The 18,420-nt window shown below is 31.4% G+C and overlaps 1 protein-coding gene across 1 annotated transcript; it reads right to left on the reverse strand.

Annotated features, from left to right (window-relative positions):
* Positions 1 to 1,066: 1,066 nt before the first annotated feature.
* LOC106064338 (protein FAM91A1-like) lies at positions 1,067 to 17,155 on the reverse strand. Its single transcript, XM_013222852.2, has 20 exons — positions 16,940 to 17,155; positions 14,078 to 14,162; positions 13,760 to 13,969; positions 13,079 to 13,146; positions 12,390 to 12,506; positions 11,091 to 11,181; positions 10,910 to 10,972; positions 10,660 to 10,766; positions 10,429 to 10,467; positions 10,090 to 10,223; positions 9,408 to 9,535; positions 9,040 to 9,134; positions 8,655 to 8,744; positions 7,945 to 8,159; positions 7,251 to 7,338; positions 6,712 to 6,822; positions 6,331 to 6,508; positions 5,237 to 5,786; positions 4,961 to 5,030; positions 1,067 to 4,370 (listed from the first exon to the last, which is right to left on the reverse strand). Exons 1-20 carry the CDS (start codon positions 17,015 to 17,017, stop codon positions 4,242 to 4,244), a joined length of 2,646 nt encoding a protein of 881 aa, XP_013078306.2. The 5' UTR covers positions 17,018 to 17,155; the 3' UTR covers positions 1,067 to 4,241.
* Between the last annotated feature and the right edge of the window lie 1,265 nt (positions 17,156 to 18,420).

Genomic DNA, 18,420 nt, shown 5'->3' on the forward strand with positions numbered 1-18,420 from the left:
ATAGTTACTAGTATTTCGCTACTGTTCATGTCTATAATATGAAACACTGCTTATTAATTGTTGTTTAAAATTGAATTCCACTTACATGCATAGCCTACTTACCAGATTTTTTTCCTCTTTGAAAATAAAAGTAAACATTTTTAAAAAATAAATATAGATAGTTTGTAGGACTGAGATTACATAACGTAGTAATACAATTTAAAAAAAAAAGTTTTTTTTTGACAAAAATCTAAATCAGGTTTTTTGTAAATATACCGGCAATATGGTAACTATTTGCCTCTCCTGTGTTTATTACTATTAATAGTGAATAGTTTTAAAAGTGGTGTATTTTTATGAAAAACTGATTGAATAATTGATTTTAAAAATTAAATTTTTCGCTTTTAGAAAAGAAAAAAGTAGCAGTTGCATCAGAACTTTGAAAGGTCTAAAATAACATGATGTCGGATTTTCCAGATATATTCTAGTTTACGAGATCTAAATGGAACGGACGGACGGAAAGACCACACAAAACTAATAGCATCTATTCCCCTTTTGGGGGCAGCTAAAAAAACAGCAAAGCACAAGATGGTTTAGTGGCCTCTTACGGAATTGCAGAACTTATAAAAAAAAAAAAGTTAAGTCTCATGATGTTTTTCAAATATTGATCATTCCTTTACAAGAAGTCATTTCCACAGTGATGCATCAACATCCCATTGAGGTTCTGAAAGTATTATCAATATCGGATTGATGAAATGTCTATGGTGATTTGAAGCAACAACTTATAAGGAAACTTTAAACTACAAATTTTCTTTGCAACTAGATGAGTCAGTCAACTCGCCTTCCTTGACTAACTTTTTTAAAGCCTGGCTTTTCTAATATTGTCAAACTGCATGAGACACAAAATGGTATTTTACTTAAATTTGCCATCTCATGTTTCTTTTTTAGTATTTGTCCAGGAGAGGGGGGAGCTGGTGGATTTTTGAAGAGAAAATATACTAAAAGGAAGTGGGGGGCGGGGGGGGGTGCAATGGGTCAATCAAGGTTTACATTTAAATAGACTTAAAACAAGATGAAGAAAAAAACAACACTGTTTGATGTAATGTTTATTTTTAATCTATCCATTCTATTATCTCTGTGTTTAGACACTATGTCTAAAAAAAATAATTGTGCAAATTAAAGTTAATGCTGAGACAACTAGGCATCAACATAATGACAGAATGTCAAGGTCATGTTAGTTATGAAAACAAAAAGTATCACAAGTTTCAATTTCTATAAAATGTTGGACAAGGCAAGAGACATAACTCATGTAAATGTTTCATATAATAAACAAAGGCTTTGAAGCAATGGAGACATCTCCATGACAACCAAAACTTGGAAAGAATTGTTTGTAACAAAACAGTAAAATATGGGTGTGTTTTCTACAATAAGTAGACTGTGGTAGAGTTTAACATATAATGATGAATCATTAAAAACAAAGCTCATAGATTTCCTTCATCAAGCATATCACATTGATTACAAGTCTTCTTTCCTGCACATCTTTTTTTCTGTTTTTCCCCATTGTGTGTTAGTTTTCTGAAGGACTAGTAAACAAAACTATGGTCAAGTCAACCTGTGCCTGGAGCTTGTGCCATCTGCCAGTAATTAGCACACCATTATATTTCTTTTTTTTTCATGTGAAGTGAATCAACAATGTTCTGTGTACAACTGTATAGGAATGTTAAATGACCAGCATAATCATCTTAACTCACCTCAAGTGATATAGGTTGACTCAAGTAAGATCAAACAACTGATAAAACCAATAACCATTGCAGAAGTCAGAGAAGCAACTTTCAGAGATCTGTACTCACAAAAAAATAAATGTGAAAATAGCACTTAATGCACTTGACAGTATATTTTTTTAACTTATGTTGCCATTCAAACCAGACATAGTAGAAAGGAGACCACTATTTAGCTCTAGTCTACTGATTTAATATCTAAAACTGATGGTTTAAGCAAAGATGAAAAAAAAAATAATTAAACTGTCACGTCCAAATTTCAAGTAAAAAAATAAAATTACTATCTTCAAGTTATTGCTAATGCCTTTAGCTATTAAGATTATGCATGGTTACATAGTATTAAATATTACATAGCAAATGTAACAAATGAGAAATGCTCTGAAATATTTATAAGCTAGATCTCTAGTGAATATGGGGAATTCTTAATAAGCAATGACTGACAAATCAGAAAGGAAGTTGTCTCCTTCTGAAGGTCAAAGGTTAATGAGCATAAAAACATCAATAAATTGATAACCTGGTCATGTCCAGAGAGTCAAACAATTGAAGTGAAAACATTGAAAAATATTTCTAGCAAGCAATGGCATGAAGAAATCAATTCACAGATTTAAATCTTTGGCTTCAAGTTAAATTGAATATGACTCCTGTAGAATTATTGTATTGAATGACATCCTCCTGACTGAACAGTTTCATAGAGCAAAAACAAGACTATCAGCAACAATTACATGAACGAAAATGAACATGTTCAAGAATGTTTCCATTAACATACAAATCATTACTTTGAAGTCAGAACTATATGAAAAAGAAATGTTTATAGTGCCAAAATAAATGAAAACCACTATTGATTCAGTAAAAAAATCTTATAATTACAGATGTTCCATTAAAAAAGAAGATGATAATGATAATCATCTCCAAAGCAAATCCATGTGTTAATGTAACTGTGCATGTTAATTAGAAAGTAAACTGCTAAGTCACTGATTTTCCTGGCTAATTCAGACACCATCCATGCTGTAATAGCACTAGGGAAGAAGGAGCACTTGTACAGATTGGTCCTGGCATGTGGAAGAAAGAAGTAGTTCAAATTTCAAGTGCAACTCACAAGTTGGTGAAACCAGATTGATAACTGGGTTTTTTTTAAATAAATAAATCTTACACTAAACCCACAAAACAGAGTTCCTCCCAAGTATGTTGTCATCCGTTTCAGTTGGATAATGCTGGACTAGTTCAATGATTATAAGGTTTCTACTCTCCCCTGATAAAAAAGTGACCAAGTCTCTATAAATCTTACTTAAGAAATCTAAATTTTGGTCAGGCCTATATCTACAACTTGATTCAACTTATTATAACTACTATATCAAAATTATTTAAGTTATCATACACACTCTATTTATTCATTTATTTTGTAAGTGACACAAGAAATACTGTTATATATATTGTATTTTTATTGAAATTGTTTTACTCAAGATGAATGTTTAGATTTTTTTTATTCACAGAAAATAATATTTCCCTAGAAATAAATAAAATGACCTTTTGATTCACATCTGCTCAAGTGACTTGCAAGGAATGTTTTCACATGTACAAAATGCATAACAAACAAAACCAACAGAACAAAATTATCAACAACAACAACAAAAGTGATTTCTGCTAAAAATCAGTTTTTCCAAAAAAAGTACAATTATAATATATTTTTTAAATTTCTGCTAGAGCTTCATCCCTGAAACAAACAACTGAAGTTTGTCCATCAAAGACTTTGATCTAGGAGATATAACTGACATTGAATTAAATTATTAATTAGCTAGCTGAAGTTTCTTTTGTTAATGCCACATGCCATTAAAAACAAATTAATCATACACACATTGAATTTTTTTATTCATTCATATAGTTTTCAAAGATCGAAATTGCAAAATTTACATTCATTTCCCCCATTTATAATGATGTTCATTAAATCTTTTTAAGCTGTTCATGTTAATGAATACAAGTGGGAAAGCATAATGCACAATGAATAATGCAATGTCAAGAAAAGATTTATCATAAGCAGATACAACAATACAGTACACAGATCCTTACATTTAGCTAACAGCTGAGACACAAAACTGTACTGAAATCATTGTAGAATTTTTACATCTAGCCCAGGCCCAGCCAAATGAAAAAAAAAATGGCAATACAGCTTTCTCAAAACGACCAAGTTAATATATACATTTGTAGTTATAGTCAAAGGCTGTAAAGTTTATGTTTCCAATCCATCAACATTCCTTCCTAAAATTAAATGCTCTAAAACTCAGTTTTTTTTCTCCATTTTAATTATTATTAGATGAAAATCATTGATGATACATAGTGACTGACTGATATGTCACATGGTCCATTACGACTTTCAGCTTCTTGCTCTTCAGATAGTTTAACTGCATATCATTGACAGAAAGTAGTTGAAACTCCATCTTATCAGTGGTCATCTGTCCTTCAATGAATTGAGGTCAAGGTGTTCCACAAGCCTTAGTGCCCTCGCCAAACCTGTACAGTTGTGCCGTCAAATAAAATGTTCTGGGATGGGAACAATGAGCAATGTTCCTCTTTACTTTGTGGTACACCTTGGTTGTCCACTTCTGCCACTACAGTAGGAACCTGATACAAATAAAGAATTGCTCATCTTTAGTGCTCTTAACAAGTGTGATAGTTTTTACTTCAAATACAAGTCTTAATGAGATTTTGTGTAAAAAAGTGTTGATACACTTTTAAACCTAATCAGAGCAAAGCTAAAAAGCTTCCCATGGATAGTCATTCAAGGGCCAATGAGAGGTTAAGGTAGCCAGCTTTTAATCTTCCTAACAGAAGTTAAATAATCAAAATTGAGTCAACAAAGTTTAACCCTATGAAAAAATAAATATTTGCCCTTCAGGATTTGTAATCAGTGTTCTCAAGTGTTACATCATGGGAATTCTTTAATAACTTCAATATCACCAAATGAACACATGTGAATTTACTATTATTTTAACTGTCTATATTGTAGGTGATGTTGGGGTATATTGATCAGTCAACTCAAAATGCTGTGGGGTAGACAGATCTCACAATTAAAGGGGGATTTATCCCATATAATATTTAGCAAGTTTTAAAATTTAATATGTACTATTTTTTTTTGCTAACAAATTTTCACTGAGTTATAATATACTCAATGCATTCTTATACATTTATTTTTCAATGATCAAGTATAATACCTGCCAAGCCATGATAAACTCCAAAAGTTTCAGAGACAACAACCGACTAGACTGTACAAGCTCTTGCAAACTTCAATGAGAACAAACACAAAACTGGTTAAAATAAAAACTAACAAAAACAGGTAATAAACTAAAAGACATAGAAAAAACATTTCAACAGTTCAATGCAGTAAAAAAAAATAAATAATGTTTTTAACTTCTAGGTGGTGAAACTTGAATAAATTGTTTATCAACCTGAAGAGTACAAATAAAAAGGAATAAAACCAGCATCATTACCTATCTTGTTTGAAAAGCTTCAGTTTTGCAATTCTGCTACACACTTCTTTATTAAGGTTTGTATTAAACAAGGGCAAACCAAAACACAGGTCAAGGAGAAGCCAGTCCTCTTCTTGTAGAGATTCAGGTGACTTGCTGCTTTTACCAGAGTTGTTGTTTACATTCAGCTTCTCAACATTCAAATGGAGTTGAGGTCTACTTTTGGGCAGGGCGTCAGCACTGTCCACAAATGCATTGTTGTCAAGCTCATCTAACTCAGTGTTCAGGACATCCTCTGAATACTGATCCCTGAAGCCATTACAAGGCAGCAAGGAAGCATCCGCCTCACTCATAGGCTGGCTGGTTGTAAGCTGATCAGATAAATCGGAAGTGCTTATGTCAGGTGTCACATCCCTGACAGCTGCTGACAAGTTGGTGTCCACATCTTCATGTAGCTCCTCCTTATAAGGGTTCAGGAGTGTAACATAGCCACAGGTATGTTGTAGGTCTAATGTTGTTTTCAGTTTCATTATTGCCTGGTGACACTGGTAGTAGCCTTCAGTAAATGAAGCTGGCAAAAAGAACAACCATGAATTTAACTACTCCATTCAAAACCTCTTCAACTACAATGGATACTTTTAAATGTGTTAAGTAGGTGTAAGGAAAAAGAAAAAGACTTATAACTACTGGAACAAATATTTTGTATAAAAGATAATTTTAATTTGTTAAGCTCAGAAGAAAAAGGAGAGAGAATCAATCTAATGCTATTGCTAAAAAAAAACATCATGAGTATATATTGTGGCCAGGACAAGGACCACTGGTAACATTTGTTTAGGTTCTATGTGCTTTGCATTATTGTCACCATGGTCCTGAGTTTCAGCTTTGCATGCTGTCATCCCCTGCAGTCCTGCAGGAGGTTTGGGCTAGAATGCAGTGATATGCATTTTTTATAAAATAAATATTTATTGATGTCAGTGATGCAAGAGACCTAGTGAAGCTGGGTAAACTAAGAAATGGTGTTCTAAGTAAATAAAGAAAAGTGAAACCACAAGACTAGAGCAGATGATAATTTTGACAGTTCTAAAACTTTTGATAACCAATAAAGCTGAGTTTACCTGGGGCTGGTTCAAATGGGAAAGGAATATTTACAGTCAAGCCTTCTGCTTGTATTCCATGACCCTGCACTAAAACAGCGGAATGACTCAAAGCATCATTGAGAGTCAGCAAAATGTTGGAAGCTGCTATAACTCCAGGGTCATGACCCCAAGTGGTGATTAGTAGGCGGTCATAATTCTGATTAAGGAATATAAAAGCAATAACAAATGTGATGTGATGACACATTAGGCAAACAATATTCTAACAGAAACAAAAAAAAAATTTAAACCCAGACAATACAAGTTGCTAAGGTAACAAAATTAACAGATTTAAAAACAGAAACAAATTCAAATAGAAATAAATCATATGGACCAAATGAAATAAAACTATTTTCTTCTAACCTTAAACATCTTGGGTAACCTATGTAACCTTGTACCTTTCATCAAAAGTAAACTGGGAGGTCCACAGCCAGTCAGATGATAAATAAACAACTTAAACCATATAGAAGAAACCTAAAACACACAAATACAACAAACAAATATACACTATTGACGAATGATGAAAATAAATGCAAAAACAAAAATATATATATTAATATAGTAATTATATAAAATACTGTAAACAAACTTATAAACTTTTATATATGACTACAAATTTTAGTAAAATAATGTCTATGAATGACACCTTAATTCTCATTGAAAAGTGAAATAAAATTAATCTAACAAAAATCTTGTGCAAGTCTAGCTCTTTAAAGTAATACCATTCTTTCTAAGTGAGAGTGATGAAACAAAAGAATGACAGTTTACTTTCAACAACAGAGTCAGATTCATTCTCTTTTTTAAGCCAACTTCCTACTGCTTTCTACATTTTTCCCCCCTCATTATCTTCACTAAACAAGTCCAGATCTATTCCAGAAACTATCTATGTCAGTGCAACTTACTTCAGGTATAGCTGGTCCAATGTGTTGAGGTACAGAGCTACTCACTGGCCTTATTTCTTTACTCAGTGGGGCCATAGAGACTAGAAGACTAAGGCAACAGAGAACAACAAACAACTTTATTATATCAGGGAGGACATGAGGAGTAGGACATCAAGACAACAGAGAAAAATAAACAACTTTATGATAGAAACACTGTTGACTTTATACTGATGTTAAATTAGACAGGATATTACATACACTGCCACACTTTTTCCAAAAAATTCATGCAGATGGCAGCCTAAATTCAAAAGCTTAGTTTCCTATCTGCATTATTTTGGAGATTTGTATTTAGTCAATGAGGTATAGAATTTCTAGTCTATTTCTAGTCTATAAGGTTTAAGCCTTAATTTCTGGTCTAGGTTTAACAGACTTAATTTTTGATCTGTAATGCCAGAATTATTTCCATCAAGATTTTAATTGATTTTGTCTGATATCACATCTTTGATGAGAAATGGACACTAATATATTTAAAAAAAAATCTTCCTCTTTTATTTTGATATCAGGAGCTGAGTGAATTCTCCATCAATCAATGAATTCATTTTCAATTCTAAAGGGAACCTACTTCACTAATTCTATCATTGATCAATCTAATTTGATAAGTCATCTTACTTTGAAAGAACCTATAATTTGCTAAGTCATCTTAGTTTAAATGTACCTATAATTTTTATTGAGAACTCTTGATCTAGTTTCAGGGTCTAAGCCCAGCAAACTTTCACATCGCAGAAGATCAATCCCTTGACCTCCAGTGGGCCCACCAAGTTCAGAATCATCAGTCAGTTCTTTGTTATAGCGAAGAAACTGAACAGTGTCTCGTAACGTCAAGGCATGGTCAAAGTAACGTCTAGCCTCTCCTTCAGCATCTGATCCTACCTGTAATAGAGGTCAATCAAATGATCAATGCCATTTCAACACAATTCATTTAAGTTAAACAAAAATAATAGTAAGCAATCTAAATGGATCAACTGAGTTCCTTCAAGTACTACATGGATGCATGTTCATGTTGTATGCACTCTGGACTATTGTCTTGTGTTTGTACTCTGTCAGCTGCCATATCCCACCATCCATGAAATCGGAGTTTCATTAAGCTGCTAAATTTTAATTTCTATAAAGTACAATTGCAGCCAGTAAATGTTATAAAGTACTCTCCCAATCATTAAATATTTTGTTTAGCTGTTGACTATAAAAAATGAACTGTATTTTTGCTCCTTCAAATAACAAACAATTTCAGATGTGAAGTAGAAAATGACCTATGAGGTTAAAATTATCTTAATGAATATTCAAAGTTTCATGGTAGAGGGAAAAAAATGCGCTAACAGATTAATTACAAAGAAAATAAAATGAAAATTGTTTCAAATGTTATCTTACAATCTTCTCCAATTCAGCCAAAAAACTATCCATTGATTCATCACTTAGTTTACCCACTTCAAACATGGTCACTGCATGACTCTTTAAGCCCTGTCAATAGAAAGGAAAAATGTACCTTAAAGCCAAATAACATAATTCTTTCTTTCTTTTGTACAGCTTAGGTGTGTAATAGTTTATGTGTTTAAATATATCATTTAAAAAAATGATCTATTCTTTTTAAATTCAGAAGAAAGAAAATCAAATTAAAGTTGGAAAATTGGACAATGATATATTTTCTTATTTCACCAACTGTACTAAATCACTGTCAGTTTGTAACATTTTAGCTTTTGAACACCCAATTTAGTTTTAAAAAGCTAATTAAAACAAGGGCTAGAAATGTATTTACTGGTGATAGATTGCCCATCATTAGAAAAGCTGTGAGGGTGGAATCAAATAAGAAAGCTATTCTCTTGTTAAGTCCAGGAGTCTGAATGTTCGAATCTGTAATGAAAATCAAATTGATTCTAAAACAGACAGTTTAGAGAAACAAGAAATATTAATGAGCACCTCATTATTGTTACTAAAGGCTCTAATCAGCAAACAATTTTTTTTAAATATGAACAATTTCACATTTTATTTATTTATTTTAATTGGTTATGTATTTATTTCTTTAAAGCAAAGTTTTTCAACGAAAATATACAAATGACTATTTCTAAAGTAATGCTCGAAAGATAAAAAGATTCTAAAACAAATATTTATTTACCGTCTACTTACCTAACTGGTCTAATTTGGTCAGCATGCTGTCATCATGGATAGAATTGGATTTACTTATTTCTCCGCCAATATCAAGATGGACAGAACTGCTTAGGTCATCTATCAAGAGTGTTCTCTCCTGGTCTGACCTAGATAGATCATATAAGAAATAAATAACATTTTTGTACACAATCTGTTCTTTAGAAAATGAAGCTGGTGATCCATCCAATTCACAGAAAGTCAAGGTGCAATACCAGCAGGAAGGAAGAGCAGCTAATGATAAATAATGTTAAAAAAGTGAAAAAGTCAATATAAAAAGAAACAGGTGAATTCAAGCTGTCTTTAAAACTCTAATAAAACATATCCTTTTTTTCAACTGCAAGTTTCTTGAAGGGAGGCAGGACACCTGGTTACATAAAACATTGAAGAATTTAATGGCAGCCTGGTTAAGTGGTATGTAATTAGGGTTATCATTATGATGGTTCCATCATCTTCCCCTGTCATCCTGCATTAATTTTGGAGATATGTCATAATGAGTTTCATTTATGAAGGAACATTTGAAAATTAAATTTGACAAACTATGACTTTTCTAAAAAATGTATTTTCAACTTTCCCCCTAGAAAACATCAAATTCAAGAAGTGCAAGCTACTAGAGCAGATAAACTATCTTCATGTCTAAATGAGTCTAAAAAAAAAGAATTACTTAGATGTTTTGCTGTTGGGACCAGAAACTGGCGACTCTTGGTTGGAGTTCCATGATGGATGCAGCTCTGAGAGCTCGTAGTCTGTAGATTTCTTTTTTGCAAACCCAAGCCTACAGTACATGGAAACTGCATTCTAAAAGAATAAGAGAGAGTTACGTTTTTTGAATTTCAACTAGTATACCATAAATACATTTTTATATCTACTAATTAATAACAAAATTAACATGTTAATTAAAATGTATTTTTAAATAATATATGAAAAGAGGTAGAATATGTTATTCCTACACATTTAGAAAGTAAAAAAATGTTTTAGAATTAGTGTAACAACTTTCACTGACCTTGACTAAAGCCAAATCTATCTGGAGAACACTGGCAAGCTTAAAGAAATTCATTCGAATTTTTAATTTTAAAAGTATCACAATAAGATTTATTATTAGCATTTCTTCTTAGTAAGCATTTTTAGGATTATACACACACAGACATATAAATATATATATTCTATTAAAAAAAAACAACACATTTTATTTAATACTGTATCTAACCACAAGGTATCCACAAATTTGATTTACCTCAGCTACAGGTGTCTGCTCATCAATAGAGACAAATATTTTATACAACAAAGTTTCAAAGTAATCTCCAAGGACACGATTCATGACAAAACCTTCTAAGGGTGGAACTAAGGAAGAGAAAAACAAACATTTATTTTTTCTACAAACACCATTTGCATTTGATTGGACTACAACGGAACATGATGATTTGGGTCCTAACATCTTACACAAGACTTAGGTTTTAAACAATAGAGTTGATAGCTCAACTTACCACTAATGCAATCATCATCTCCAATAGGTACTTCCATGTAGATAAGACCTTTTCTATATAAACCTTGAGAGGGACAGAACATTGACTTAAAAAAACTAAGGTGCTAAAGTTTCAATGAAACCTACAAAGTTAAAGATTGAAACAAGATTCTTAGACCAAACCAATGATAGACTGTACTTACTATGTACAACCTCTTTGTCCAGTTCACCAGCCATCTGAGCTCCAACATCAATAATTGTGTCGATGACTTTCTTTTCCAAAGTGTTACACTTCTACAGAAACACAAAAGAAATCTATTTCATTATTTCCTATGTCTAGCTATGAACAGAAATGGGAATTCTTATTTGATCTGTTTTATTTGAATTACCATTTTCTCTTTTTTAAATCATTTAACTATTGTTGCATAGAAATTAAAATGTTATATTTCTACAATGATGTGGTAAATTTTACATTAAAAAATATATCTTTGGAAATAAGATACATTCACAGGAAAACAATGTATTCTTAGACTAATTGTAATGATGGGTTTGTGTAGATCATACAATGCATTTGTTGAGATTGTGATGTTACAATTTTGTATATTTCACTCTGCAAAATAATGTCTCTGATCACTCAAACATTGTAATGCCGGAAATTACATTTAAAGTATAAACTCAAACAGAAATACTTTTCAAATAAATACAAAACATTTCTTCTAGAACTTGGAGTCAATATAATGATGAACACACTTCATAAATACATAATACAATTTAATTTCAATAGTTTACAACAGTTACTGAAGCCCTGAAACAATTAATGCTACTCCTTATATAGTCTCTACAATCTTCGTCTTTCCCTTTTGCTCAAACTATCTATTAACATTTTAAAGCTATTTTTAACACACATGGAAACTTCTTAATTTCATCTTTGTTTAAACAAACTTGTACGACAATTTTTCAACTACACCCTTTGCTATGCAATTATTCAGTGTTCTAGAAATACACCAGAGAGTTTGTTTTTAAAACTTTGACCTTGAAGCGCTTACATTATGTGACACTAACTGAGATTTGCATGCATTTAAAACTTATTATTATTTGTAAAATAGTTTAGTAGACAAAATTATATTAAAATATTTCAGTGTGACAACCAAGAATATTTGTGTAAGTCATTTTTTTTTCTTTTTTTTTGTTTGTTTAACATCATCTAGAGTGACACATTTAGATCTATAATCAGTGGCTATTGAAAATAAGTAGAAGAAGTGAGCCACATACAGAAATTAGATTTTTGTTTAATAACTAACATTCCTTGGGAAAAAAAAGTTTATTAAAGTAGTTAATTGTATTGATAATTAAATTAATTATAATATAATATTTTTGTGTCCAAATAAAATTTTATAACATGACTGTCTTTACTATTGCCTCTACCTTTTTATTTTTGTTATCATTATGTCTTTAAAAATCATGTTGTTAACATTCTTAATGAAATAATTTGAAAGACTGACCGTGATATCATCATCTGTAATAAAACCAAATTGAACAATCCACCATGGTTCTATTGGAACACCATCAATTGGCTGGCTTGGAAGCAATTCTTTAACTGGACGCTTTCTGAAAAATTTCTATTGAGACAAATATTTAACACAGAATTAAAACAAAAAAAGGTTCATGTAATACTTTTATTTAAATTTCCAATTAAATAAGATAAGATAATTTTATTGATCCAAACAATGGAAATTCAGTTTATCTACAATTGTCCACCTCAGCAATACGACTATAACAAAAGGTGACAAACATGTGACCTTGAAATACCCTGACTAAAAATGGAATAAAGGAGTTTCTGTTCTAGCCTTAATGGACAGGGGTTGGCCATGTAGACCAGACCTGATGTAACCATGGTTTAATGGGAGCAAATTGTCTTAAAGAATTTAATGTGTTTTGGAAAGGCATCTTTCATGAAAAAATTCTTCAAGAGATGGTAGCTGAGTTCAAGTGATACAGGGTACTTTTAATTAGTATATTTAGTGGATATATTTGTGCCAGTGAAGTATTACTGAACCAGTATGTGATGGCAAAGGTAATCAGACAACAAATGGTTGCCATTTTAAAAAGTTTAACTATAAATAAATATTTCAATAGACTAGTCACAAAAAAACATTGCCATTAAAAAAATACAATATAAATTTAAGCTCACCTTGGAAGAACGGCACTGATTCATCAAATCAATATATTGGTTTCGTCCTATCCCCAGTAACCTTAGACCTAAATATAAAGACAGAATGAACTCCAATAATAAACATTCAGTCATTGTTTGAATTGCATAAATTGTTATTTTGCATTACAAAGGAATACAACCATTCATGTATAATCACAGTTTTATTTTATCTCTCCAACAAAAAAATGTCTGACACTGACAGAAGCAGGTCAACTCAAATTAATAAATTGTACTTTCCATCTTGTCTTAAGACTCCTGGTCCAAATATAATACTTTATAATTACTTTTACTACTTTTTATAATTAATTTTAACAATTTAAAAAACAAGCAAAAAAATAATTTAATAATTGATTTATGGCTGATTTAATAAATAGGCTGTATAAAGAATACCCAGCCAGTCTTTGGTTACTTAAATAATTGATTATATGGCTGGTTTAATGGCTCTTTACAGATTACCTGACAAGTTCTTGATTACCTAGACTTAAGTCCTTCTAACACTGTTCAAAGCATAGGATGGCAAGCTCTCTCTACAGGGATCACCTAGGGCCCATGGATTTGACATCTTGGAGAGGGTGCAATGTCATATTAAACGGAGACACTGACTGTCCTAGGTTTACTTACATTATATAAATTTAACAAAACACAATGTTTGACACTTACAATCAGCAGCTGTGAAGTTTGGTAAGGAGTCATAACTTTTTTCCTGGCTCATGATATCCTGCATCATATTGCTGTAGTAGGAAAAAGGGGTAGTCCTTAATCCCTTAACAAATATATCAGAGAGGTGGTAGGGATACAACATCAAATGCTCACGGCTGTACTGTAGCACTTCCTCATAGTAGCGCTGTTCATCTTTTCGAATGTGACGCACTATGAAAAGGGATAAAAGATTTTTTTTAAAATTTTAACACATATTTCATTAGCTGCTATGTCTATAATAGATTAAATTTTAGTAAGAATATTTTAAAAGCCAATTACCTAAATTCCCTTTATAACGGAGCTGATTCTTGACACTAAAAGATACAACGGCCTTTTCATATTCTCTATGGGAATTTCCAAAATTCTGTAAAATATTTTACAAATTCAATCATTAAAATTATAAGATTACATTAACTTATGATATCCTAAAATTTATCTTACATTACATTATAATTAAACTAGCACTTTTGCACTAATGAATAGTGTGCACATGTGTTATTTTACCTGTTAATTACCAAATATTTCTAAAATCTAGAATCACTTTCTTTTTGTTCTTAATTTTTTTTTTTTGTTGGTTATGAAAATCTCTTCAATATTATAGATTATCAATGAATTTATAAAATAAATTGTAAAATATAAAATTGTATATTTGTTTTTTGTTCTCCTTTGCTCTGGTAGCTAAGTAGGTAACTATTGTAATGTAAATCTGATATTAGGAAACGAGGTTTCAGACAAGTTCATTCATTTAATGATTTCAGATTTTCAGGAGCACCAGAAAATTAAGAAGGCTATGGACTAGTATCTACTCATTCTACAGATAGTTCATTTAGTTGATATAATTATTAATGAAATCTAGATTATTCTAGTCTAGATCTAGATCTATATACTAATTTTATTATCTTATTAAATATTATAATCTATATATAACACTACAGACGTGATTTCATGTATCAATTTAGTCATGCATGTTAATCAATGACTTAAACTCTGCCAAGTCATTAGTTTTCCTGACTGATTCAGGCAATTCATTCAACATTCAATGATTCATTCCCTAGATCTAGTAATTAGTAATGGCACTAGGCTGACTAGGGAAGAAGGAGTACTTGTTAGTGACTTATTATTACCTAGATCTATATTATAGATCTAGTTAAATATATAGTAATTAGTATGAGTATAATTATTATTATTAATTATTATACTATATAATACTCACTTATTATACTGACTATAAGTAGAATCTCTAATAAACTATAACTATAATAGACTATAACTAGTATAGACATATACGGTATAGTCACTATAGACAATCTAGTATTATATTAGAATATTATATTATAATTATATATATATATATATATATATATATATATATATATATATATATATATATATATATATATATATATATATATATATATATATAATATTAAGTATTAGACATAATTTATTATTTAGATAAGTATTAGAATTAGACTATCCTCACTAGTCAGTCACTATGATTAGAACAATTACACACGATAATATGATATTTTATAGATCTATAGTAGATTCTTATATTAGGCACACCGTATTCGGGAACTAGGTCAAATTTTTATTTTATTTTTTTATTTGGTGACGGTTTAACTTACAAAAAAACTGAAAGCAGATTCTTATTCTGCAACCAAAGGACTATAAAAATAGCTGTGTTTCTTTGAATTACCACTCATAGTCAAGATTTTATTTTAAAATAAATCAGGTCACTTCATGCTCCTATAATAAACGCAGTTTTTGTGCTTTCTCCTTTAGCGCACATCGAGCACCGTTAAGAAACACCACTATATTATTGCTAATAAATTATATCTGTGTTAATTAAAAATTATTTAGATTGTATTAAAAGAAGTAGATTCACTTCTGCAATATGTATTTATAGTATTTTGTCTCTTTATATATGCCTACCTATATAATCTATGTGTAGAAACAGACAGAAATAAATCTCTCTAAATCATAGATCTATAAATTAATTATTATAATTTAATAAACATGATATTTTCAACTAGGCTACATGTATTCTCTGTTTCTTTTAATTCCCATCCAAGGACCCTCTTCTTTTCATATTTTGGATGTTCGTTTTGTTACACCTTAACATCCCCTCCCTCCCATAGATGCTTATAATTCTTTTCATGACTCTCTCCCCCTTCCCTCCACTGCCTGTATGATAGGTTGTGACACTACACGCTTAGTGTATACCTCTCCTCACCACCAGCTCTCGCCTGGTGTGATCACCTGCAGTGGGCATGGTCTCTGGCTTCAAATTAGCAGCCCGCACTTTTTCTTTCATTCATAAATTATATATTCTAGATATCTCGATCTAGGTCACTTTTATTCATTGAAAAAATCATAGATTTATTAATCCCAGTAATATTTCTTATTACGATTTTGCCTTGTGCACTATAGGAGAATGTGTTAAATTCATTATTAATGTTGAAACACCTCCTTTTTTAATTTTATTTAACAGCTTACGGAATAAATGTGATTGAAATGTCTTTCTTAAGATGTTTGGAAGCTTATTTTGATAGATCCACCAGCCTACGATCAAACAGGCTCATAATATAGCCTTCATCCCTTATATGGGTATGAATTGCCGGGGGAGGTTTATACAATAGCTTTACATACTTGGTTACTGAGAATCTAAAAAACTGCCATCTGCTTTGGAAAAGCGGAACAAAAATACAGGAACTTATCTAAAATTGGACATGCACTGTCCCGAAACATCGTTTTTAGCTCCAAACATAAAAATAAGTTAATTATAAACAAAAAAAGCGACGTGTTTCTTAAAGGAGAATTTGATGAGCTGTACCTAATATAAGAAGCTACTATAGTAACATTAGCCTAGGATTTAGGATTATTATAATTAGAGATTGTAGTTTTAACCCAATATTTTTATTTAATAATATTATTAATATTAGATCTAATTATTATTAATTAGTCTAACCTAATTTAATTAGTCTATTAATAAAATAATATGAAATTATTGATACTAATGATATCATAGTAATCATTACTTAGTAATCATACTCATACTGATACTGAATCAGTGAATATCGCCTATTACCGAAAAGACTGAATAACTCAAACTCACAACTGATCTGATGTGATACTAACTTGTTTAACATTATTGGGCAATTTTTGCCACGAATGATTTTGTCTAATGTGATTCTCGGCTATATTTTCAGCACTCATTGTAACAGATCTAGACTAGAGTCTAGATCTAGGTGTTTTAATATGTTATCAGAGAAATGTGTATCCCTGAAATGTAAACACTTGACGTTTCATTATGTGTTGGTTAGTGATCGAAACAGCTTTCCGCTTCTCCACCCACAAAAGTGCTTCCGTGTTGTCACGTGACGTAATAAATGTATTAAAATATCGCATTTTAAAATATGCTGGTTATAAGTGGTTTTAAGAAGTCAACATATTTACATGTTATGAAGTTACAGATAAACAATTCTAGCTTCCACTGTCGGCCATAACAAACTTCTGTTTGAGGAAGATTCAAGTCAATGTTAACCATTAAATCCTATTATCGATGGCTGGTTAGAAGCGAGACCAAAGGCCGAGCACAACGTAGAATTCTTCTCTGTAACACATCAGCCGCAAAAAAAAAAAAAAAAGAGAAAAAAAAAAGGCCCTTTAAGAACGCAGTCTGTGAAATTTTTGTTGGGGCTTTCTTTCATCCTTTCAGTGCAAATGGACTCGGTCCCAACGGGGATTCTGTTTTGCTTCCCTATATGCTTATATTATTGGCCTAATAGTCTCTTCTAACGACCGTTTTAACCAAAGAGCCACGTATAAACCGATGCTCAGGAAAGCTAGTACTAAAAGTAGGTGTAGGTCTAATAAAATTCCTTAGGCTATCTCTTGTTTTAAAGTCTTATTGTTTATTTACTGTGGATATTCACTTTCACTATTTTGTCTCACATGCCCAAGTTTACGATATTCATGAAATGACAAATGTACTTGCCTTTAAAACTTTAAAGCAAAATAAAAATTAAAAAAAAAAAAAAGACAATATTAGAGTGCCTAACTAAAAGTGGCAAGTCCTTAGTTATTCCAACTTCACAGTTAGGAATAGCTGAGTACATTTTTTTTTATAGAAGAGGGAGAGTCAGCTGACCCTCTAGGGCTTTGCCCTTTAGATTTATTATTAGAGCTATTAATAATTTATAAATGTAAAGTGTGTCACTGTATGTGTGTTTGGTTGGGGTGACTACATTTTTGCAATTTTAATGCATTATAATTTTTGCTTATGTAAGTTAAATTTGTTTCAGTTCAGAGGATTCCTAAAGAATCCTTCCCTGTTTGCTTAAAAGGTTTAATGTGGACTGTATTTTGCAATATCATCATCATCATCATCATTCCTTTGAGTTCCTCATGGAACATAGGGCCTCGACATAAACACGCCACTCTCCACGGTCTCTTGCTAGCTTTTTGATGGTGTCCCAGCTCTTCCCGGTCTTCTCTGCTTCTTCAAGTACACTGCGTCGCCATGTTCTTTTTGGTCTTCCTCTGCGTCTTGTTCCCTGGGGGTTCCACTCTATGGCCTGCCTAGCTCTGTTGCTGGTATCTTTTCTAAGGGTGTGACC

Source organism: Biomphalaria glabrata, chromosome 5 (assembly GCF_947242115.1).
Source record: "Biomphalaria glabrata chromosome 5, xgBioGlab47.1, whole genome shotgun sequence".
Lineage (NCBI taxonomy): Eukaryota > Metazoa > Mollusca > Gastropoda > Planorbidae > Biomphalaria > Biomphalaria glabrata.